Consider the following 25,265-nt stretch of genomic DNA (forward strand, 5'->3'; position numbering starts at 1 on the left):
ATATATATATATATATATTGTGTATAAAGTAAGCTCTTTTAATTTTTAGGTAACCCCCCTCCCCCATTTAGTTATATTTTAATCGAACTTTTCGCAAAAGGAAAACTAATTTCCAATTTGCGAAGACGCTTCTAAAGTTTAATGCGGATCTCTTATATGTCCCGTAAAACTCTATTATAATTAAGTACCGTGGAGAAATTTCCTGATGTTCATATTGCGTCCTCTTGCTCGGCATACTTGCAGAACATATTTCTCGCGTTAGAAGATACGGGCGAAGGACAGTCACGCTTAAACCGACCAAATCGCTTGTCGTCACCGTGTTATCATCGTCGTTATCCATCGCGCAAATATTTAAGCATGCGTTCGTATAACCTGGAGATTACATGGGAAGCTTGGTTCGTTTCGTCCGACTTCATCAACATACTGATCAAACTCGATCTGTCTCGCTACGCATACAAACTTAATACGAAACCATCGTCGTACCCGTATATCGTCTTTTATAATTTGTCGCGTGCAATGAAGTTGAATGAATCAGCAAACAATATGCAATTGAATCTTTTAAAGTGATCTCTGTAATAAATAACATTATTGCATGATATTATTAATCGTTCATATATTGAGCTATTCACAGATGTTTATTTTTAATTATTTAAAGGAGGCGTTAATAATATTGTATAAAATAATTGAACAATAATATTAAGTATTTAAAAGCTGGTTAAAGGATTATTCATAGTTTTACATATATCATGTATAAAATACGTTTTGCAAAAAAATATTTCAACTCTTTCATCTTATCCCTGTATACTTTATGAGGTAATCTATTTCTAGTCATATTTTTTGTTTCAAATTTCAGATAACTTATGTAACTATTTATTATGAAACATATAATATTGGAACAAAAGAGTGTTACGAAATTACAAAATTCAAACAGTTATAACTTCGCCAAAAATAAACAAAATTTTAATTTAAAAAATAAAGATTTTTAAAGCTTAAATCTATAAAGGAATATAAAGGCACTGAGAGCTGACACATTGGCAGCATTTACTTTATTGTGTTACAGCGCATCAAATTTGATTCCGATGAATAATCGTTACACTGAAGATGACCTAATCCTATGGTCGAAACGTTTGTAATTGGTGATTAACATATACATTATTTTTGAATACACACGTACAACTGTGTTGGCTCTCAGTGGCTTTATATTCCTTTCTAGATTTAAGCTTTGGAGCCTTGTTTAATTTTAATTTTATTGTAATTTAAAGCTTAAAATATCTACTTTTGAAAAGTCAGTATCTTTTGAATTTCTGTAAGTTTAATATAATAATATTTCAACATAGATATATAGAAAACTAAAGCTAGATGAAATAAGAAATTTTCATCTTACTTTGTGGACCTGTTGCGTACCCAAAAAAGAACTTATAAAAATTTTTTTACTTCTCGACACGAAAGCTTAAAGATGTCCCGACAAAACCGTTTTTTTGTTTAAATAATCCTAATATTTGTTGTTACTGAGTTATCGTGAATTAAATAAAGGAACATTTTGACTTTGATTGTTCATCATTCCGTTAAAAATCGTCGTACAATTCAAAATACTTAAAGCTGAAATTTTTCTTTATCAAACAGTATAAGAGCCAATTTTCTTTTTAAACATGTAGACCTGATACAAATGAAGTAGCGCTACGAACTTTCATTCCGATCCGTAATTTATGTAGATATAGATGTTGATTTACGGGAGCTGCATACAGATAAAGTGTCTATGGACACCAGAGACGTACGCGCAGCACTGGCTATATTGGCGCAAGTCTGCAAGCACGATTGAAAGTCGAGAGAGCTCTCAAATAGCCCGATTCGCTCCGCCCAATCTCTATCTTCACCATCTCTATTCGCGTTTCGAACGCGTTTGGCGAACTTGGGACCGCTTCCAAGAGCTTCCGTTGTGGATATCCAGTTTGATAGTTTAAACCGGATGCGGATATTCGACGCCTGCTCTCCTTCCTTTCCCTTTCTATCTCTCTCACCGACGAACGGAGAATGGAAACGGCGAAAGGGTTGTAGTTTCGGAGTGCGCGGGATGGCGGTGGCACTCAGGCGGCTTATAGCAGCGCGAGACGCTCATCTGCATTTCAAATCGCACGCCCGCACGAAGATTTGCACGCGCGCGCACACCTTTCTGCGAACGTGGATTCAAACGTGTACAGCATCGTCCACTCGAACGATTGCGCAATGTTAAAACCAATGGATAAAGTACAGGAGATACATGTTTATGATTCAAAGTTACCAATCTACGTTCAAACAAATATATATAATGAGGCGCGAAAGAATCTATCAGTGAAAAATGTAAAAAAGCCCATCAGCTATTCGGATGCGCAAAAATTCGTTATTTTTTATGTGAATGTAACAAAACAAATAAAATATACGTTTATCAACCCTTTAATTCGGATCCTTAGCAATATAAAATATAAATCGAAATTACATAATTAACGCAAAGTTCCAAGTTAGTTCGTTCTTCTTTATCCAATTGCCAAATTAGCTATGTAACGAATAGCCCAATGATTATCAAAATTATTACATTATACAATAATAATATAAAACTTACATAAAGTGAAACCGAAGTCATGTGCGTTGCGTCACTACGTAGAATCACATTTGTTTTGTTACATTCACACGAAAAATAAAGAATTTTTGTGCATCCGAATAGCTGATGTAGGCTCTGATGAGCTTTTTTACATTTTTCACTGAATCTACGTCCAATCAATTGTTTGTACGCGATTCGATAATATTTATATACTGAGAAAAAAATTTTAATATCTGTGATTATAATTACGTGTTAGCATAATTATGATTATTACTACTATAATGTTAGTATCATAACTTCTTACATATATGTATAATTCTGCTAAAAAATACACAGGATGTCCGCAGTTGGCAACCCAAAATGAATATGACTACACTTATTATCACCATAATACAATAATATCAAAAATAGCCTGATATAACTATAATACATATAATCTTATAGCATATACATATAGTACTATAACAGTAATAATCATAATTACAGTAAAATGTAATTATAATTATAATACCAAAAATTTTTCTCTCACAGTAGTCGGATTATATTATATTATGAAAAATTAGTATTTCATATAATAATTCATTTTCATATTCCAATGAATAAATAAAGAATATGTATATCATTTAAAAACGCAAGATAAGATCGTTATTGCACTGTCTAAATTAAATTTTTAGCCAGCGTTACTGCCATACATTATGCAAATGCCACTTGCAACGTGTATTCTCACTTGGCTGACGGACGCGCGCGTGTTGCACGTACGCTTGTGTATATCAAAGATGCGTCGCTCCATGATTGTTTTCGCCCGCATACACGCATGCCCAGGGATAGCGTGCACATAAGACGGAAATTCCGTTGGATAGCTGCAGGGGCCCACGTTCTTCCCCTTTCAGAATTGAGCGGCCGCGGATTTACGGTAAGCGCCGCGCAAACGAAACGAGCGGAAGTCGACCGTGCTTCCGGATCAGACAGGCTAGGCGAAAGTCTGCTGCGGGCTCTTCTGTCCCGATTAAACTATGCGGAAATCCTATCGTGGTGCAGACGCCATTAGCATGCGATGTGTACACGCTACGTCTGTGTACTTGATTGATTAATTCAAACGAAAGCGACTTGTTTTACAATATATTGTATAATCGCAAAAAGTGGACTTTTAAATTCGGCTTGCCGGGCGATCTTTATGGTTAATTAATTTTTGTTTCACATTCTTTAAATCAATCTTTCTAAAATAATATGTCTATAAATAACATTATATCATTTTCTAAAGAATTTTCTTTGTATGCTATTTTAAGAAATCGTATTATTTTATTTTATGCAAAATTTTGTATAATTTCAAGAACATCTCAACCTTTTATGTTGAATTTTTTTAATTTTATTTAAAAAATGCAATTATGTACAAAATATGTACATATATATATAAACATATACATAAAGTTAAATGTCCATATACATAAAGGCGGAAATGTCTATATGGATTTTGCTGTTGCTGTGATGGAAGCGATCGGCTGGAGAAATTCATGGTCGATATTTTCCAAAGTAGCGACTGAAACTTCGTCGTCTGTGCCCGAGGCTGCGATATCGATAAGGGCTTACCTTGCCGACCCCGGTGAGCTCCTTTACGCCTATCCTCCTGAGAAGGGCGGGAGGTGCCGGAGGTGGTGACTTGAGAAGGAGCGCAGCATATCCATTGGGAAAAATAGGCAACTCGTCAGATCCGATGTTTTCATCGCCGGAACGTCGTCTACGATGCGGACTCGACGACAAGTTCAGTTTTTGAGCTGCCCTGCGACACGAAAATGTTTATAATTTAATATTGCTATCGTACGTCGTATAACACATTATACATTTTAAACACAGAAATATTTTCCGAAAGAAATTTAATTAAGCAATTATTCGTTCATTGGTTTTCGGGTCTTATTCCGCTCTGCCACCTTGTCGCAAATCAAAATATTAAATATTATTTATATTCCCATTTCAAGTTTGTAATCATCAAATTCGCGCGCTTACAATGTAAGAACGTATCAGAACGGTCGAGCGTCCAAGTTTACTCTCATTTCTACTTTCTCGGGCCTGGCCCGAGAGACAGATACCTGCGGAAGGGTCGCTGTATCCCGGAAGGTATGTGTCTCGAGGGTGACTGGGTGACATACTCCGCGGGGCGGGCTTGGTAATCAGCGGAGGTAATGTGCCGGAACCTCCCTCTCTCTTCCCCCCTCCCCCCTCCCCCTCCCCCCCCGTCGTGCGGGATACACCGAGGTGGCCGCGTTTGAAGGGGTGCATGCCGGGGAACGAGAGCGCTCGCCGATGCTCGACGCCGGCGTCAGTTTTGGCGGCGGGTACGGAAGTTACGCAGGGTGGTTTGCCCTAACTTCTCTCCACTCCCCTCGTGGGCCTCGTTAACCCACGCTCTGTGAAATTGGAAATACCAGTGACCTCTCGCGCACTCGTTCGCGACCCCTGAGGTCGGACCCCCACCTTCCCACCCCTCCTTCGCATTCCCACGCTCTGCGGTAGGCGCCTCCAGGAGGGCTGTGGAGCGTCATAAAAAATGGAAAGTATGGGGGGGGGGGGGTGAAAAAGGACGGGCGATTATCGCCGCGAGATGCAGTCGCTTTGCGCCGCGTCGCGTTCGTCCGTCACGTGAATCATGTCGTTCGACGCTCTTTCCCTTCCGCTCGAGCAGGTGCGAACGGACGACGCGTGAAACGACTTACGATTGCGACATGCGTCAGCCGACGATTTCTTTAATAGATTTTAAAGCTAATCTTGGAAAGAAGGAGAGACTCAGATGAGACTTTATCACGCCATTCGGAGCCAGTCTCTTGAAGTACAGTGAAATAATAGGGTAATTTTGGGACGGACGACCATAGTTTCCGGAATTGATGGCTACAGTAAAAAAACGTGTTTTTCCTTCGCTAAAAGTAGTTCTCAAAGTTTCTCTGTTGAGTAATAGGTTTTATAGGGATTTAAGGATTAACGTATCCACGTTTTTTTTATCAATTTTATGTGTGTGTGTGTGTGTCTGAGTTTAATCAATGAGAATATAATTTTACATAATAAATATCAAATACACACCACCATCGATATCTGCGGATGGAAGAAATCTATAAATTCTTTTTCTTTTTTTCTTACCTTTCTCTTTTTCTTTTCCAACGTCAAATTTCAAAAAAAAATCTATATATATAAATAAAAAATTAATCTTTTAATAAAGTAGGACTAATTGAAATAATTTCTGCGAACACAGACAAAATACAATGCCACGCGAAAAAAGAACACTTTAAAGTTAATTATGAAATCAGTTAAAAATTGTCAATCCTGTCTCGGATGGCCAGGATACGCAGAGCGCGAGTCGCAAACCGTGTAAACCTTTAAGGCAATTATAGTACCCGGCAAATATCGCACAAAAGCTTTCGGACGTTTTTTTATTTCAACGACGCCGAATTCGCGTAACGCGTGCGCGCACGGCTCGTCGCAGCCGCGTAACATCCATCGACAAGCGGAATGTTTTGCCGATCCGTTCAAAAGGATTGTTTTCGCGCACTATCAACGCTGTTGCGCGCAATAAATGGCATCGACAGAGAGGGAAAAAAAAGCGGCTACAAGAGATCCACGAGGTCGCAGCTCGTCGTGCCGTTTTAACGAGCACGGACTGCTTGCGAAGCTGACGTGTAGCATCACGCTGTGTGCTTTGGAATTTTATGCACTTTATCTGCATCGGGCGATCTCTGAGTTTTATGCTGGATTGAATTATAATATTTGCAATTCCCATTTCTCGGAGAGACCGAAAAGAGACGGTACGGACAAGGAAGTTTATAAAGCGGGACTTTGACGAATAAATTATCAGAATTCTTTTAAAATGAACATTTCAGCGGTTTTTTCAACGATGAGAACAACGCAAATGTTTTTTGGTTCTTTTTTTTTTACAGCCATATAGCGATATTTGCTACACGCCAAAGAGAGATAATTGCGCTAATATACGTCTTGTGTTTCTTCGTAATAAATACATTTTAAACCTCGTGAAATTATAACTACCAGCAAAATGATATCAAATGTTACTGCGCATTCTTTACGCGATGTGGAATGCGTAATAAAACATGACTGACCCCGGCGAGATATTTTTGTAATTAACGCAGGCACAATTAAGCAGTCTGTCTCATTAGCGGCTTGAGAGCTTCCGACGGAAAAAAAAATTTTTTTTCTCAACATTACACAATAATAAAAATTTATCGCGGGAAAAACTTGATAAGCGCGTAAAAAAAGAGCTGAAAATTTGATAACTTTCATTTAAACTGTTTGTATGATCACATTAAAAGGTTTATAAAATATATATATGATATTTAGCATAATATAATCTAGAAGAAAAAATGTATTTTTTTTATATAGCGATTAACGTATCTTAAAATAAAATTTTAAATTGATTATTTAAAAATATTTAGCTAATTAAACATTTAAATAAATTAAAGGTATAACCACAGAAAGATTAATTACTTTGCCATATATAATGGTAAGTAAAAAAGCAATTGTGCCATTTATTTTGAAATGAATACAAAAATTAATTTTAAATAAATCTGTAAATTTTTAAGTAGGCTGTTTTATGTGTACATAAGCAGAAACGAAAATATTACGGTATTTTATCACGAGCTGGCAGTCGTAAGATTACGAAGCAAGTGAAAAGCCCATTCTGAAAGTAATGTATCTTCTATACTTCGCAATATGTGCCTAAGGAAAATCTAAAATAGAACGTGAACGAATGTGGTAGACGCAGGTGCGTGTCACAAAGACGCAATCTATTTCATCAATCAGGAGGAACAGATGCGTACTGGGTCTCATACATGTATTCAAAACCTCCAATGAAATATCGCTGAAATCCCCATATTTACTGTCGTCATTGACATTTAATATCTTAAAAACGAAGCACAAAATGCCGATATGAATGGAATATTAAACTGCGCACACTAAAAATATGACTTTTTTATCGATTTCCACAGTTCATATTGTAAACTTATTTGCATTACTCGCAAAGTGTGTTTTACACCCAAATATTATATTTCAGTTTTCATCGTTTTATTTGATAATTTATAATTAAAATAAAGATAATATTTTATGTATCAAATAAAGTCATAAACGTAAAAGTTTTTTCTAAATCTGAAATAATTTATCCCAATATAACAATGTATATATAAATCGCATAATATATAAGTTCAGTAATTATTGAAAAATTATATTATCAAATAACTAATTATATTATCAAATTTTGATTATACTATACATAAAAATACGTATATAAATACAGAATTCTTACTGAATATTTTTGTGATATATTGAGAAAAATAAATGTAGTAAATTGTACTTGTTTATATTATTAGCATCCACGAAGGAAATTAAAATGGAGTTTTATATTGAATTTTATTTATTAAAATTATTTTTAAAAGACAAATTTTTGCTAAATATTTTTAAATTTAAAATAATAAATTAAATTTAGTTAATAAAATATAAAAAAAGAATATTAAAAAATAAAACAAAACTATAAAAAAAGATCGTACAAAGATACATCAAGTACATAAATTCAATGCATTCAATCATATATTGTTTAAAAAACCTTATTATATTCAAGAGTTAACTGTATAAAAATGAGTATAAGATTAATGAGTATAACTAGAGAAATATACCACTATCAAAAAATAATTTCAAAAGATTTGAAGAATTTCAAATTTGACTTTATTTTTAGCATGTGGAGTCATTTCTAGAAAATTTTTAACTGCTGGATTTAAATCCGTCTTCAGAAAAATTCTATTGTCACATTTACGGGAAAATTGGAATAATTTAAGCGAAAAATCGACGATTTAAAAATAAATGATTTTGACCATGTTTAGAATGTATTATTTATGTTAGAATGGTATTATGATTAAGGAAATTTTGTTTTTCAATTTTAATTACTATCTTAAAGTACTATGTTTTACCTTTAAAATGAATTTTTTTTGTTTCTGTACAATTTTTATGACCAAATTACATAGGTTTGAAGTTGAATATATGTTGGATATGCTTGGCGCTGTATTGTCGCGCTACGCGTTCACTTAGCGCGAGACACTACAAAGAGTACTCTATATGATTTTTTTTGCATAATATGAGCTTTTTAATTATTCTGTATATAAAGATATTAAGTTAGGGATAAAAAACCAACAGTTTACGAGATGTTTCATACTTTATTCCGGCACATACTGACATGAAATATTTAATACTTGTTAACTATTAATTTTTTGTTAATCGTATCTTAATACTTTTATAAATTAAATAATGAGATAAACCAATTAATGTAAAGAAAATATATAGTTGCTTATCTAAAAAATTTTCCATTTTGCCTACATATTTTTTAAGTTTTTAAGTTTTTAACTATGTGTTTCCTTTACATCAATTGATTTATCTCATTATTCTAAATGATAATAATATTGTACAAATTAATATAAATAAAGTTTTGTCATATAGCATACTGCTGGAACGTCATTAATGTTTTATTAATTATTTTAAAACTTCCTTAATCTTTCATTAAACTTACGAGATGTATAATAAAATACAATTTTAAAGTTCACTAAATTGGACAAGTCAAGTCTACGGCATACGATGCATTTTTTTGTTGTTGTTCGTGTTTCGGTACATTACTAGAATTGCTTGAATATACATTATTTGAATCAGACAGAAAACGCGCAGAATTTTTAATAATTTACTAAAACGCGAGCAGTCTAGCAAGAAAAAATGCATCGTGTGCAGCAGGCTTGACTTGTACAATTTAGTATATTTTTAGGATTGTATAATATTTTACATCCGTGAGATTTTGCATACATGAGATGAAGAACTGAGGAAGTTTTGAAGTAATAAAAACATTAATAATGTTCCAGAAAGCTATATGACAAATATTTTTATTAATTTATATCGCTATTTTACCTAATTGTTCGTGATATTTGTATTTGTACCTCTATACTTAAAGGCCATTTATTTATTCAGCTGTATTTGAAATGCTTTTCATGAAATGACTAATTTCAGTTGTAATATTGACTGATTTTCCCAGCGGAGCTTTCAATGTATTATATTCGGATGCGGACAACGCGTTTCATGCATTTACCGCGTCGCGTCGAGCGATTGTAAATTTTTTGGAACGCACATTTTTACAGTAATAAAAGAGAGAGAGAGAGAGAGAGGGGGGAGGGGACCTGCCGGGTCCGATCGTAACTCGCGTGGAAATTACACGCTTAATTCGCGATGTTATTTACGAGCGAACGGACACTCGTCGACCACCCTCGGGGAAATGGACAGGGGAGGTCGAGGTATAACACCGCCCTTCTTGGCAACCCGCCACGTATCTCGGCTTAATCAAGGAAATTATGGCGCGAATCGTTCTAAACGTCCGGTTCCGTTAGTAAGGTCGCATATTTCGCGCCGCGACACGTTCGATATCAGCATAGCGTGTGAATTAAAAACTTTTGACGAGCGGCACGTGACGAGGTTTTACGAGCCCGCAGCAGAGGGAAAACGAGCAGGTCGGTCGCGAGGAATTTTGTAGGTGGATTAATTAAACAGCTCGTGCAAGAGCGGCACACACCACACAATCGACCTTTCTGCCTGGCAAGACCACGAATAAACTCGAGGGTGAACATAACAGCAACGCTAATAGCAAGACCACTAAACAAACGCGCATATCATGGTTACACCGTTACGAGTAATCGCTGTGGAAAATTATCCATGTGGACATCCGAGAGGCTAGCTGATTTTTTTTTTTTTTAATAGGACAAATTACGTAGCGTTCACGTTTCCTTCTTCTTATTCGCGCATTCAACAAGAAAAATGTTACGTAACATCTGAAAAAAATTTTTATTTCTGCGATCACTTTAATATTCATGGATCTGTCTTCCGCAGTCGCAGGTGTACTCTGGATTTCGGTCGAGGAGGGGGAAAGGGGCAAAAATTTATCTTTACACAAAACTTATCATTAATATTTATATTAAAGTCTGCAGCCTTTAAAGATCTTCGAACTTTTTCACAAGCAACGCGTACACAAATTGGGCAACGAACGTTTACGTTTTACTTTTCAGCGTGAAAATAATTTTCATAATTTAATCGTGTCTCTTTTTCAAAATTTAGGGAAAAGGGCAAACACCTTGACGTACGTCCATACCTGCAGATACACTCTTCGAGGATGTAATCATGTAAAATAATTGTAAAATTAGCCTTTTTAATTGAGCCAAATTTTACAAATGGAAATTATATTGCTCTGATAGTCACTGACTGAGCTTTATCAACGATATCTTAAGCTGTCTGTTGCAAGACGGAAATGAAGGGGTTTGGATAGCCACCAATGATGTTGAAAGTTATAAGATTCACGACAAATTATTTGTCGAGACTGGCGGCAAATGAAATTTCTTCCGGACGGATTAAATTTGCATCCTCATTAACTACTTTTCTTGCCTGCAGAAAGTTACAAAGCTCTCCGTCGTTCTGTAAACACCTTAATGGACGCTCAGTGAAAAATCTCTAACATTTTTATAGCGGAATGTTTCACGAAGAAAATTCCTTTTTCACCGTACATTCTACGGAAGGTATCGGCAGTGTGCCTAACGTTATCACGCGCATTGCACTCGACGGTATCCCATAGCGGAGGATAATTGTAGTTTAAATTCGACTCTCCCTACCCGTTGCAACCGATATTGGTAATCGCATTATTACGTGAATCCGGCTCCCGACCTATTACTAGTGAAGTATTATCGCTCGAAAAGTTAAGCCTCTTACACTGGCTCTACGATCTATAAATTTTACATTGCTCTCGCTTCAAACGCGCTCGGCTTTTGGACGAATCTTCCTATGGCGAACCACAGAATGGCAAAATAATATACTTGAGCGCCATGCGATTTAGAATTCTCAATTGAAGCTAGCTATACGTACGCGCGAGGTAGAAACGCTATTTTTGTAACAGAGGTTTAAAATGACGAGTGATAATAAAGAATTAGACAGATATTTCATACTTCATGCCTAAAAAAAATAAGAGAGAGAAAGAGCAAGCGTGCGAGAGGGGAAGAGGGCAAGCGAAAGAGAGGCAGAAAGAGAGAAAGAAATACTCTAAGAGAAAAGTCCGTATTTTATCCATATTTATCTCTGTAAAGTTAGTGCACCTTACTTTTTAAAAAGATAACTTTTTCTCACAGCTCTAAATGCATTCCTAAGAGTTCAGGAGCTGGTTAATAAAATTAAAAATAGTTCTCGTAAATTTAGTTGAAAAAAAAAAAAACACGTATTTAGGAGAAATTTTATTATCTTTTACATTACGCGAGAATACTGAAATATAATTAACTAATATGTTTCCTATAAAAAATATATTTCTATAAAAGATCTTGTGTCGTACCTCGTGCCTTGGTGGCAACCCCGTTTCTGTCTTTTTTATCAGCCTTAAAATTTACTCTTCGCGACTACGCAACATATCGCTCTCATGAAACAAATGTTTGAATAATTCCTCCCGGTGCACACACTTGAGAGAGCGCGAATCGTTACGCGATCGAGTCCCCGGGGCGGAGGACGAGAACACGAGCCACACGAACTATGTGTAACCACTCCATAAATTACGTAACAGCCCGTTCTCGTCTCTTTTTACTTCGCACCCATCCCCGAAGTGGGAAATGCGACGCGGTACGCGGTGGCTCGGCAAACTCGGCAATCCCGTTTGCACCGCCGCGGTGGTGGATGGTGGGTGGTGTCCCTCTTTCCCTCCCTCCCTCCCTCCCTCCCTCCTCCCCCCTATCCTCTATCGTTCTGTCCCATTCCATCGGGACTCTGTCACGCACCTTTCTCCGTTCGGTTGCCCGGAAACGAAAAGAAAACACCGACGGGATCTCGCTGGAATAGATGGAGAGCACATTCGAGAGGATGTCGCGCCGCTCTCCGGGGTTCTCCTTCGGATAAATCTCGTCACTCTCACGTCGAAACGACAAATTTCGCCCGCGCTCCTCGCACCCTCTCTCCTGATTGAATTGCCATAATCGATCCATGAAAAATCCCGACCGCGTATTCAACGGCCTCTCGCATTACCTCCATTCTCCCCGTATTTTTCTTAGCCCGGGACCTCTTCTACCCTCGCGCTTCATCCCAGCGAGATAATCAAGAGTGCATTTGCTTTAATCCTTATCAACCCGTCTTTGCCCCTCGCCGCGCATTTCTCGCTCCGTTTGTCCAACTCGTCTATTTTGTCGGGATTTGAATCGGCAATCGTGCGTTTTTTTCATTTTTTAACAAATAAAATCTTGTTTGTTAATAATCGCGCGATCTCTCAAGCAGATTTCAACGCGATTCTCTCATTGTTTCGTCACTTTTATTATTCTATCGATATTCTCGATAATCCTGATTACTTTCTTGTTTCAACAACATGTTTTATTTGTAAATATAATCATTTATTCGTTAAAATGTTCATTTTTATAAACAATTTATCATTTCCTGTTCCGGTATGTTACCAACGAGTACATAATTAACTAGCTACATAACTACACGAAAAGGACGACTTTGCTGAAATATTTAAAAATTTAACTAAATACAGTTCTGAAAATAATTTTGTTCGACCATCACAATAATTATGTAAGATGCTTAAATTGATTGCTAGAATATCAAGATCTTTTACATTTTACACTCGTTATGCTTGAGCATCCTACATAATTATTTTGATGGTCCAACAAAATTCAACCTTCCTGTACATAGCTAAATTTTTTTATATCTGAGTAAAATCGTTCTTTCCGCGTTACAATAACGTTTAATTTTTTATTTCGAGAGAAAATGTGCGCACTCGTAACCGAGAGTTTGTATACTTAAAAAGGCCCATCGACAATAACTCGCGACGTATTTCGTCCGTGAATAAGCAAACTTGGACGCGTTTTCTCGCGGGAAAGACTTGACGAGTCGATCTTTTTGACGAGCACGTGAAGTAGTAAATCCGTTGTAGGTATTCGTGAAAGTATCGCGCCCACAAGAGAGGCTCGGTTAACTTACATTGGCGTCGTGCATAGCCCTCGCATCGTAAATCATGCGAAATGCCGCTCTGTCAAGAACGGAGTAGCAGGATTTCGTGTGCTATGATCGAAACGAAGCGCAGATGTCTCAGCTGGTCGATCGCTGCAAAACTCTGATTGAATTGCTCCCGTCATTTGCTCGTATGTAACAAACTGTCGCAGACAATAGTCTGCGCAACGCGTAAGATTCGATGCCGAGAGACAGTATTGCGAATAAGACGGAAGGAAGATTGTAAGGAAAAGCAGAGTAGCAAGAGAAACATGGTAAATTATTAATGTAAAATAAAAGTATTATTTATATACAATGCTTAAAGAAAATTAAGTGAATCATAACAATGACATCACGTTGTATTAATAGAAAAATAACGCAACTAAACAAAATTAAATTTAACTAAGCAAGAGATATTTATTCCTACATTTTCTCAAACGTGGATATTATTAATGCTTAAATATTTCGATGTGAATTTATATATCCAATTCTGAAAACCGCGCACCAAAATCTTTTTCCTAGTTTTGAAACACAATTACAATAAAAAGAACTAGAGTAAAATATCATATATTAAATTGACAAGCAATTTAATAATATCATGCTAATAGGTATCTTGTAAGAAATTAATATTCTTTCTATATCAATGCGGCGATAAACATTTTTTAGGAAGATTTAGGAAATAAAGTAAATGGAAAAAGTTCTTTTGTATATCCGACATAAGCATTGTTTGCTTTAAGATGCATCAACGATACAAAGAATTTCACGTGAAATGACTGTCTGTTTGTTCCTTCACAAGGCTCCAGAAGATCGGTACTGAAGTTCAGGAACGCTCTGTGAATCCACATTTCAAGCCTCTCCTTCACCCTCGTCTGCCTCGCTGCTGTCGAGTCTCGTAAGGCGCTGTGCCGATCGCAGTGGAAAAAAATAAAGAAAGAAAAGCGCCCATTGCTCGTCTCGATAGTTTCCGTAAGAGCTGTCGATATAATTTCCTTTCTACATGAACGGTTGTGGGAGAAAACATTTCACCCTGAGGCATCCGGAATGCATCCCTACAATCCATGAAAGGGGATGCGGCTTTCGTTACTTTGCGGAAGGATGGAATTCCTGACGTTTTTGACGAAACGCGTCCGATGTCGTGAAGAAGACGAGGACGCAAATGGCGAGATAAATTCGTCCGCAATTGCGCATGAATAATATTTATCTTGCGACAAGTATTACCTGCTCTCTGTATTCCTATGCATTCATAGGTACGATATGTTACTTCGTCTCAGTTCTCTCCTTCTCCTTCTTTCCACCTTCTTTGTAAAGAAGATAGACGTATTCGAACAACATATGCACAAGCAACTGGTATTGATCTCACAAGATTACGGTGCATGGTTTCAGTTTTTAATTAAAATATCACGACATTATAGTTTTCAAGATTTTGCGAAAAAATTATTATTGCGATTTTCATTTCAATAAATGAATATTTCTTGTTAATTAACAAAACGCGAGGAGAAATGATGTACAATTCTGCGCGAAGCGTGATATAACTACTAATGTGTAGATATTATGCAGAACATGACAAGAAGCTGATACTAAATGCGATTATTTGGTTCTTGTCTCACGTTGAACGTTATTTTGTAATTAAATTAATACAACTAAACATTAGACGAATAATTTAGCGCCTGTTAATGAACTCAAGATTCACGTAGGTATTCATCTATCATAGAAAATGCTACGAAATTCACAAATGCAAGAAATAATAATGAAATAAATGACACACGGAAAGAACAATTTTGCTGAAGTAACTAAAAATTAGATAAATACGGATCTGAAAATAATTTTGTTGGACTAAAATAATAACGTAGAAAACTCAAGCACGATGAGCATTTGTGCTGCAAAAACTTTTGACATTCTAGCAACCAGCTTGAAGGTCCTACATAATTTTTATAATTTAACAAAATTATTTTTAGATTTGTATTTAACTAAATTTTTGATATTTCAGCAAAACTATTTTTCGGTATAAAGTCACGAAAATAATAATAATTCATAAACTATAAATCTTGTTTCTTCCATTTTTGTACTAAACTTTCCCATAAAAATGTAACAATAATGTCAATATAATGCTGTGAATCAACAAAAAAAACTTTTCCACTCCTCAACTTAAATATATACATCTATCAGCGTTTCATTTAATAGTGTGAGCATCATTCGTCGTCATGTAATATATCTAAATGGCAGATATAAAACATTTACGGTTAAAAAAAAGGAAGAACTAGAGTAGTAGATGGTTTTTTTTTTAAAGAATGGTTTAAATATAGAAAAATCCCATGGCGATCATGAAATACGATTATTACCTTTTATCCCGAATCGCGGTAACTCGGTTGACGAGCGATCGGTTCATTTCATGGCGCGTTACACGCGTAATTTTCGAATATTGCCCTGATTTATCGCTCGTATTAACGAGAGAGCGCCAGGAACGCTCGCTTCCACGCTCGCTTCGACGACGACAGGACGATCTTCATCGTCGATGGATTCGCAAGAATGAGAACGCGTACCCTTCTCGACGAGCAGCCATAAATATTCAGGAAGGCGCCAACAAGGAGCACAGACCCTCGAAAAAGCGTGTGATCCGGCCGTGCGAGGAATCGTGGAAATCTGATTTGTGTTACGGGAAAGTTTGATTGCCGATGGAATCGGTTGGAGGATTACGAGCTTTTTTCCACGACGCTTCGAATTCCTCCGCCTAGAAATCCTCAAAATTTAATTACGTTGTTCGGAAAGTAATACCATGCATTAATTACAGTTAAAAACTTGCCTAACAAATTAATACTGATATAATAAACTATAAACAAACGTTGAATCATAAATTCTAAATAACCAAAGAATTTTCCTTAACTTTAAAAATTTTCCTAATGAAAATTTTCCTTTTCCTTAACTTTAAGAACTTTCCTAACGAGTAACAATTTTACCAAAGTATTTAAAAATTTAGGTCTTTTTTGTTAAATTATCAAAATAATTATATAAGATGTTCAAGCATAACAAGCAATACTGCAAAGTAGTTTTGACATTCAAGCAATCAGTTTAGGCATTCTACATAATTATTTTGATAATTCAATAAAATTATTTTCAGATCTGTATCTTAACTAAATCTTTAGATACTTTAGCAAAACCGTTCTATCCGCGTAATAATATAAATGAAGATTGAATCATAAATAATGATAAAAAATACCTCAAGTTTCAAATAATGAATGACTTTACTCTTACAGATTGCACTTGGAAATAATGTGTATTTGTAAATTTTCATCATTTTCTACCTGCGAATGTTCCACTACTATTGCTAGAGAATGCAAAATGCTCGAAGAGTTCCGGTAAATTCCTGTTAACGATTAAAAGTTCACGCGGCTATTAGGACAAAGAGGCAGAGATTAAGAACGTATGGCGAGCGAAGGAATGTCTCGTCAGATAGAACGGCAAGTTCCTTATGAACGTGAGAAGTTTGCAAAAGTTCCCGAATGCAGATATTTGCATGCTCGTACATCTTACGGTACAAAGATGAATACCGAGAACTTACGACAAATCTACTTACGTTGTATCATTATAGTTGGAATCGAAAGGAAATCGGAAGGATCTTTACGAAAGAATTTTCCTCTCTGATATTTAATAAATTTCACCGTATTCTCACGAAATTCTACATTGCAAAAGGAGCATTTATATACGTGTTCTCCTTCGATTTTAAGAGAGGACTACTCGATTGTGATTAGTTAAGTCTTACACAAATTACAACATACGGTATACGGTTAAAAAGTTACGGCCAGTATAAACGCTCTTCAATTCCCTTATTTATCGTACCAAAAAATTATCTCCAAAAGCTACTATATGTGCGTGACACATGCCCGTTTGTACCAATGTTGTTAAATTGCAATCTTGGTTCAACTAACTCTTCATCTTTTTGAAAAAAGTTAAAAATAATCTACTGAAGTTGAAAATGATTGGCAACAAATAATAAAGGGACACACCGATTACACACGTGGCACATCACGTAGTACGTACGCAGGGTTGCCACAGAAAATAAATTTTAAAATTCCCTGACTTTTCCAGGTTTTCTAGATGAAAATGGAAAACTTTTCAATATAAAATATATAAATTTTAACACATTTAAAGTCAAGAGTTGTAGGAAAGCTAGCCTATATTATTAAAAACAACACAAAAAAGGCTTAGCATGCTAAAATTTTGGGTGCAAATTCAAGCTAATAAAAAATAAATTAGTATTAGAAAAAAGAATGCAGTTACGAAAAAGAGCGATTAAATAAAAATATTGAATAAAAAAATATAAATATATAAAAAATATAAATTTTAATTATCTTATTAAAATCGTTTAAAGTGTGCAAATTTTAAATATATTTCATTACAAGTCAGATATATTAAAAAATTAAAACAATTATTTAGAATAGGAGCAATTTAAGAAAACTGTGAGCAAATTTCAAAATTCCAGACTTTTTTACATTTTCCCCAAACTTTTCCCGGTTTTCCAGGTACGCTATGAAATTCAGTACATACTTTTGAGAGTAATATATTTGAGGCTAGTTAGCGGTTTAATCTATATATAGAAGTTTTTAGTACCATTTGATTTCGCATCGATCGAATTGCATACGAAACGATGTTTCCACATTCGCATAATAAGAAGATTAATTTAAATTCTAAAATAATGGATCTCGCGATATTTCTTCCTCCGGGATGGGGGAGAAGAGTAAGATAGTACTATGGAGGCTCACCAATAGACGTTCCACCTTCTCTCGGAAATAGGAATTTTTATTCTAACATAATTCTTTTAGTATCTGGATAAAACCAGACGATGGCGACCATTTCTCATCGCTCGGGTGGGAGTTAAAAAAGAGTTAAAAATACGTGTCGCATAAATTCGTTAGCTCGCTCGCAAACCTAGTAGTCTTGCCGTATTTATCCGATTTTTTTTTTTTTTTTTCATATTTATCATGTCCGTGCCACAAATAGCTGTAATGCGTTAGAGAGGACGCTATTAACTCTGACAACTTGGTTCTGACTGATCTCCGTGTACCTATCTCTAAAACCACGAAGTGTCGGGAATAAATCGACATCGGTGTATCGGGGACGAGTAAAGCTGTAATATGAAAAAATGTCTTCGATATGGAATATACAGCAGAACTAAAATCATACACTACCATGTTTCGCTAGTCTTTTTAATGCGGCTCGTTCGCGACGCGACCGTATGACGTATTGCGGCCAAAAATTGCGGAGCTGCATGGATTCTGCCCACGGGTGCAATGACATTTTTACGAGCGCCCCACTGTCGGATGAAAAAGCGTTTGTCTGCTATTCTTTCTCCGGCTCTCTGCCACCTTTCTTGGCCGTTTTCCGCCACGCGCCATTTGTCGCGTACGTCGAACCATTATTGACGCAATATCGAGTAACTTTCATTTGCGAGCGTCCGCGACGACGATCGCCAGCGGTTGTCGGTCCTCTTCAAAGCGGCCAGCAGTCACGTGTCGGTGGGAACGAATAAATTTTCGATAAACCGACGTCGACGGGCGACGATCGCTCCGATTTCGCTCTATACCGAAATGGCACGGCGGCGCGTATCGAGTTCCCGTCGTTGAAATAACGCTGAAATATGCCACATGTGTGACAGGAACACGTCTGAGCAACGGATAATACAAAGTAATCCTTGCTTAATGCCACGAATGCGATTGTTCACAACAAAATTGATGCACAGAAAAAAATGGTTTTACCGAAATGTCTAAAAATTTAGCTAAATACAGAGATCTGAAAATAATTTGGTTGGGATTATTAAAATAATTATGTAGGAGAAAGCTAAAAAGAAAGTTGCTGCACTGCGAGAAAAATTTTTGGTATTTGAAATTATAATTACATGTTACTATAATTATAAATTTTTCGGATATATTCGGTGCATCCCTCTTAAGTAATTATTTTCATAATTCAACAAAATTATTTTTAAATCTGTCTCTAGCGAAATTTTTAGATACCTCAACAAAATTCTTCTTTTATTGTGCCTATATATGTATAAACGTTACCAAATTCAAAGCGTTCTTTTTATTAAAGAAAAACAAATTGATTATCAAGAAATATATAAAAACCGAAAATTCATCAATGCGCGATGTCGAATGTTAAATTACGTAGATTACAATATTTATAAAAAATAATTGAAAAATTTCTTGTAACTAATGCCTTTACTTAAAATCTTACGTTACGGGCAAATGAATCGGCAGACAAATAGAATTTAAAATTAAAACTTCGCTTATCGAGCTATTTCTACTTAAATTTGTTTATTAATTCTCTCGATTGTCATAAAAACAGGTTTTTGCTTATCTCAAGCCGCTGCCTTCTTCCTGGGATGGAAGTTTCTAACTCGATTCATCCAAAATCCTATTCATGCGGCACGCGGGTGGATTGTAATCCGGATAAGAAAAGGTTATCAGCCAGTATCGGTTTCGAGGACAATAACTCACGCGGAGAAGGACGAAATCTCGTTCCGTTCCGGTAGCCCTCGCGCCCGGATTCCCTCGGGAACAGCGGGTTTGTAACATTTTGACAGTTCGAGGGTGTTTCGTCCCGAGAGGTGCAGCTTCTGGTCTCGTAAGCGTTAACAAGTGGCGAAGAGGAAGCGTAAGAGAAAAACGGAGAGAAAGAAAGAAGGAGAGGGAATAGAGCTCGTAGATCAACGAGAGAGCGACGAGCGGCTCGAAATATCGAGGGCCGGAGGGACTGGTTAGCATAATGTCAGCCTGGAGCGACGGCGAAAAAACGGTGAACGACGGATGGGTGAGGGTAGAAGGGGGGATGGAATTTCTTAAAAATGTCAGACAGAACTCTGATGCACCTTCGGAGGCTGCTAGTCGCACCGCTTTACACATCTCGCCGTAAAATTCCGGGATATCGGCAGTTCAGGATAAGTTGGAATAGGCATGGGAAACGACGTAGACGAAAAAATATAAAGACGTGAGCGAGTTACGACGACTGCAAGTATTATCGAATGACGCGGGCGTGCGACGCAATTTCCGTGCAAATTTCCCTTCCACAAATCTCGGACATGCGTTTTTTATTGTGCGAAAGAACGTTTCAATATTATATATAGAAAACATCTTAAATTGTTGTCATGTAAAACATTTGACACGCTCGATAAAAGTGTTAATGAGTGATATACATGGATCATCGATGTTAAAAATATTTATGGCGCAATTTATAGAATTACGTGAATTTAATAATTTTCATGTGATTTAATTTTTGAGTTGTGTGTGTGTGTGTGTGTGTGTGTAAGTTGCACGTGCGCGCAGCTAATATCTATCACGGAAAAAATTATTTTACTGAAATATATATCTAAAAATTTAACTAGATCTAAAAATACAGATCCGAAAATCTTATTGGATCATTAGAATAATTATGTTGGACGCTAAAATATAATGAGCAACACTGTAAAAAGTTTTGATATTCTTGCAATTTGGGTGCCCTATATAATTATTTTGACATAATTATTTTCAGATCTATATTAAATTTTTAAATATTTTAGCAAAATTGTTCTTTTCACGTATTATTAAAAGATGTACTACTGATTTTGATCATTTCGAGTTTATATGACGCAAGACCTTCTATAATTGTTAAATATTAAAGGATTATATTTAAATTATTTTCTTAAGTTAAGTAATAATTTTGTTATTTTTAACTTCTAAATGTGTCAAAACGTATTATTTTGAAGCACGTGATTTAAAAAAAACTATATATAACCAACCCATTTCTATGATCAAATTGTTTAATTTTAAAGTAAACAGCGTTCATATCAGCTGTATACACTTAGTAAATAATAAACTAAATTTGAGTAAAATTAATATTTCTTGAGTTTTACTATTTAATTCTATTGTTTTATTTAAATTAACGACATATTGAGTAGAAACAGTAGCGTCTATAGAAACAATTAAAAATAATTCAAATTGGGTAATATGACATTATGAATTTAACAGTGTATCCTTTGGCAAATGATCGTGCTCTTTGTGCACAGAACGTGGCTTGTGTTACAAATGTAATTCGAGAGTCCTAATGCATTCGACCTGTGTGCACCTATATCTTGTGGCAATAATCTGCCCACTGCTAAATTCATAATATCAAATTATACCCACACATAATTACAGATATCGTTAATCATTTCTATACATCGCCACTGCTTCTACTCAATATGCATCGTTAATTTAATTAAAACAGTAAAATTTAATAATTTAAACTCAAGAAAATGCATTAATTTGACTCAAATTTAGTTTATTATTTACGTTATTTATTAAGTGCAATAATTAAGTGCGTTAATATAAACATGGATTATTTTAAAACTAATCACAAAATAGATTAGTTTACATTTTAACATGTTAAAAATAACAAATTGTTATTTAACTCAAAGAATTGGGTACCATTGCTTTTTTAGTATTTAATAGTGCACGTAGCAATTGCAAATATGCAGCGTTTGATTGTTCTTTTCATATTCATTCCTTTTCACAATTAACTTCTCTCTCGCTCTCCTTCTCCCTCTCTCTCTCTCTCTCCCCTCCCTCTCCTCCTCTCCCTCTTCCTCTCCCTTTCCTCTTTCGCCCTCCGCGCTTTCCATCAGCTTAATCCACAACCGAGAAACTCGATAAAACGCCAAGACACGAGACTGCCATTTTTTTCATCGTGATGAGGAAAAGTGGTACACGAGCGCCAGGTTCGCCGCTTTATAGCTTCCCATATCGTCGTGCCATTATAGGACGCAAGCGAAATATGTATTTACCTATAAAAGATGTCGGAAGACTTACGTGTGCGGAATATAACGGGGTGCACCTTGTCGATAATCTTAACCGGCGCCACGCCATTTGTGGGCGAACGCGACGTTAAATTTCAGTACGAGCCAAGTTCAGCGAGATCGTCCAGCGAGAGAATACAGGATGCGTTATACAGGATGTCCTATAACCGCGGGATGTGTTGCATAAAAGAGCATTTCCGAATGATGTACATTCGCACCGCGAGCGCACGTATTTCGCTTTTCTGCGTCCTCGAATGCACTCTGTGAAATATGCTATCATCCAATGTGCGAAAGAACCATTCGCGTCGGATTCGATCTCGATGAACGTTGTACTCTCGTCAAATACAGCTTACCGAGATCAATTTTCTGGAAGGACGCGATTTTCTTCTCTGCTGGAAAAGCAAAAGGGAAAAAAAGGGAAAAAAAGAAAAAAAGAAGAAAAGAAGGCGATATCCTATTCCCGTGTTATCCGCGCGTCGCACGCAGCCTCAAATCCGCTCGTCTATATACGCGGAGAATATGTCGTCTTTGAAAATGTTTTTCTCCTGCCCCGACGACGATTTTTCCGACTATCTCGAGACGGACATCGTCGATAATGTGCCTTCTTCTCGACGTATATCCCTCTCTTCGCACCGACTATCTCCAGTCGACGTTCTTCACGCAATTATCCGCTGAGATGCTCGTTCCATCCCTTGAGAGATACTGGACTAGTCGACTGGACGAATCGCACCGGGATCTACTCTACTTGACCGCTGCAACTATGAAGACGATGTACGACGTTGGCGAGAGCCGCAGTGGTACAGACGTTGTTGCGGTCAGCCGTGCCGGTTTCTGAATAGTTGTAGCCAGATGGAGGCCGACAGATGCTCGCTCTCGGACGGACAACGGAACTGGTCGCGAAAGGAGGCTTATCCTTTATTTAAGTGATTTTCACTTGGCGCCGCGCAAGAAAAGTTCAGCTCGTTATCGTCGCGATCAAAGAAACAATTTTTTTTCTAAAATCCGAATATACCGCTGTTTATAACACAATGAATTGTAAAAAACATATAAATATCAATTTTTTTCGATGATTTTCAGCAATAATAAAATATATCATTAAATTACTCTCAGAAAATATGTGTATTGATATTAATGGACGTAAATATTAATAAAATTTTATCGAATGTATTTCGTTCAAATATTAATATTCATTTAATGTATAAGCGTTAATATTAATTAAATGTACATATTAGATGTAATTATCCGTGATGAAGAAGAGATAATTACCATTAGAAATATAATTTTATAAATATACTTTATATATATTTATATTGAAATAAATTCTACTAAAACGATAATTTTAGACTTTGAATGAGAATATCTTTAATTTTTTTTAACTTATCTCTCTTTCTCATCGCTCTCTATAACGTTTCTTATAAATATCCTTTCATTACAGATTCTTAGTAATAATGACCAAAAGCAAAATAAGAAAGTCAATTTTATGGATAAAGCAATAATGATGAGAAAGCTTGTTAATCTACTCGTATTTTTTGAATTTTTTTCCAACAGCGCAGTACACACTACGAGGTATGTCGTAACTCCAGGAGCCCTTTCATTTCTGCTTGTTTACAGTAGTCTATCTCTAGACCTTAGAAACGTAACTAAAGATAGATGTCTTCAGTGAACCGTAAATACGTTTCTTACTTTATCCTGTCTTATTTCTACGGGTAAAAACTCAACTAAATAAAATCAACGCAAGATAAAACTCAGAGAAAAATTCTGGATTTGAGAAAGCTCAGAACTGAAGAAGGACTAATATATGAAGCGCGTAGATTTTTGCTTTCTCAATATTTTCATATCTTACAGCATAATCACGATAACTTGTAACGATCTCGACGAAATTATAGGTTTTGCATTAAACGAGGCACATCACCGAAGTCTTAGCGTCACTTGCGATTCGAGCGCATCGAAAGTATCAAGCGACTGGAGCGACCGTGGTGAATATTGCGTTCGCTACTGTCTACCGCATACGCGATCTTAATTTGCAAACTATTCTCATAATACCGTACGTGACGATAACCGGGCATAGTTACACGAGCATACACACATGTACACACACACACAGAGAGAGAGAGAGAGAGAGACACACACACACACACACACACACATATGCATATACACTCGCACACAAACGGGCACGCCGTTAACTATCGCCGACCTCGTACGATCGGCAATGTCGAGTCTTCTGGACACGCAACGTCTGCGTGCCGGTGGAGGAAACTATGCGACTTCAAAAGCCACTCCCGATCCCCGAGCCATCCGTTACCATCGTACCCGCCGGCGTTAATATATACCGGTAGTGTCTGACAGGTACGTCCTCGCCGGACGGAGCTCTGGGTTACATTGACACTAAGTTCGCAGTTTACAATCGCGTCGCCGCGATCGATCGCAACACTCGCAGCAACGGTATCGCCCGCGGATGTAAACCACGTCGACCGCAAAAATCATCTTGCGTATATAAAACTCGCGAAGCTGCAAGTTCAACGTGCAATTTCTGACTTTTTATATTTTGTTACCGGAAAATGCAGTTGCCTAGAAAATGTTGATGCTCAAGTAACACTTGAAGAAGTATAAAATAATGTCTCAAAAAGAGAGAAACAGAGGCACGTCGACCTTATTTTATTAGGATTGAAGATTATCCGTTTATTCGATATCCGAATCTTGATATCCAAGTATTCGTAGAATATTTTAATTAGAACTGACGATTTCATCCGATTTGTAGATATTCGGGTATTCGGATAGATAATCGTTGTTGCAATATCTGAACAAATGTTTAGGATGCCGTTGCGTCTTTGACACACACAGTTTACGCAAAACTTCGATGATTTTAAT

The 25,265-nt window shown here is 36.4% G+C and overlaps 1 protein-coding gene across 1 annotated transcript in view; it reads right to left on the reverse strand.

The window, feature by feature from the left end:
• The window catches only part of LOC108753842 (kinesin-like protein CG14535), a 259,756-nt gene that overhangs the window by 126,337 nt on the left and 108,154 nt on the right, over nt 1-25,265 (reverse strand). Inside the window, exon 3 of the mRNA XM_018495775.1 lies at nt 4,163-4,352. Within this exon, the coding sequence (XP_018351277.1) occupies nt 4,163-4,352 (190 nt within the window). The remainder of the gene's footprint in view (nt 1-4,162; nt 4,353-25,265) is intronic.

The sequence above is a fragment of the Trachymyrmex septentrionalis genome, unplaced genomic scaffold (assembly GCF_001594115.1).
Source record: "Trachymyrmex septentrionalis isolate Tsep2-gDNA-1 unplaced genomic scaffold, Tsep1.0 scaffold72, whole genome shotgun sequence".
In the NCBI taxonomy this organism is placed as follows: Eukaryota; Metazoa; Arthropoda; class Insecta; order Hymenoptera; family Formicidae; genus Trachymyrmex; species Trachymyrmex septentrionalis.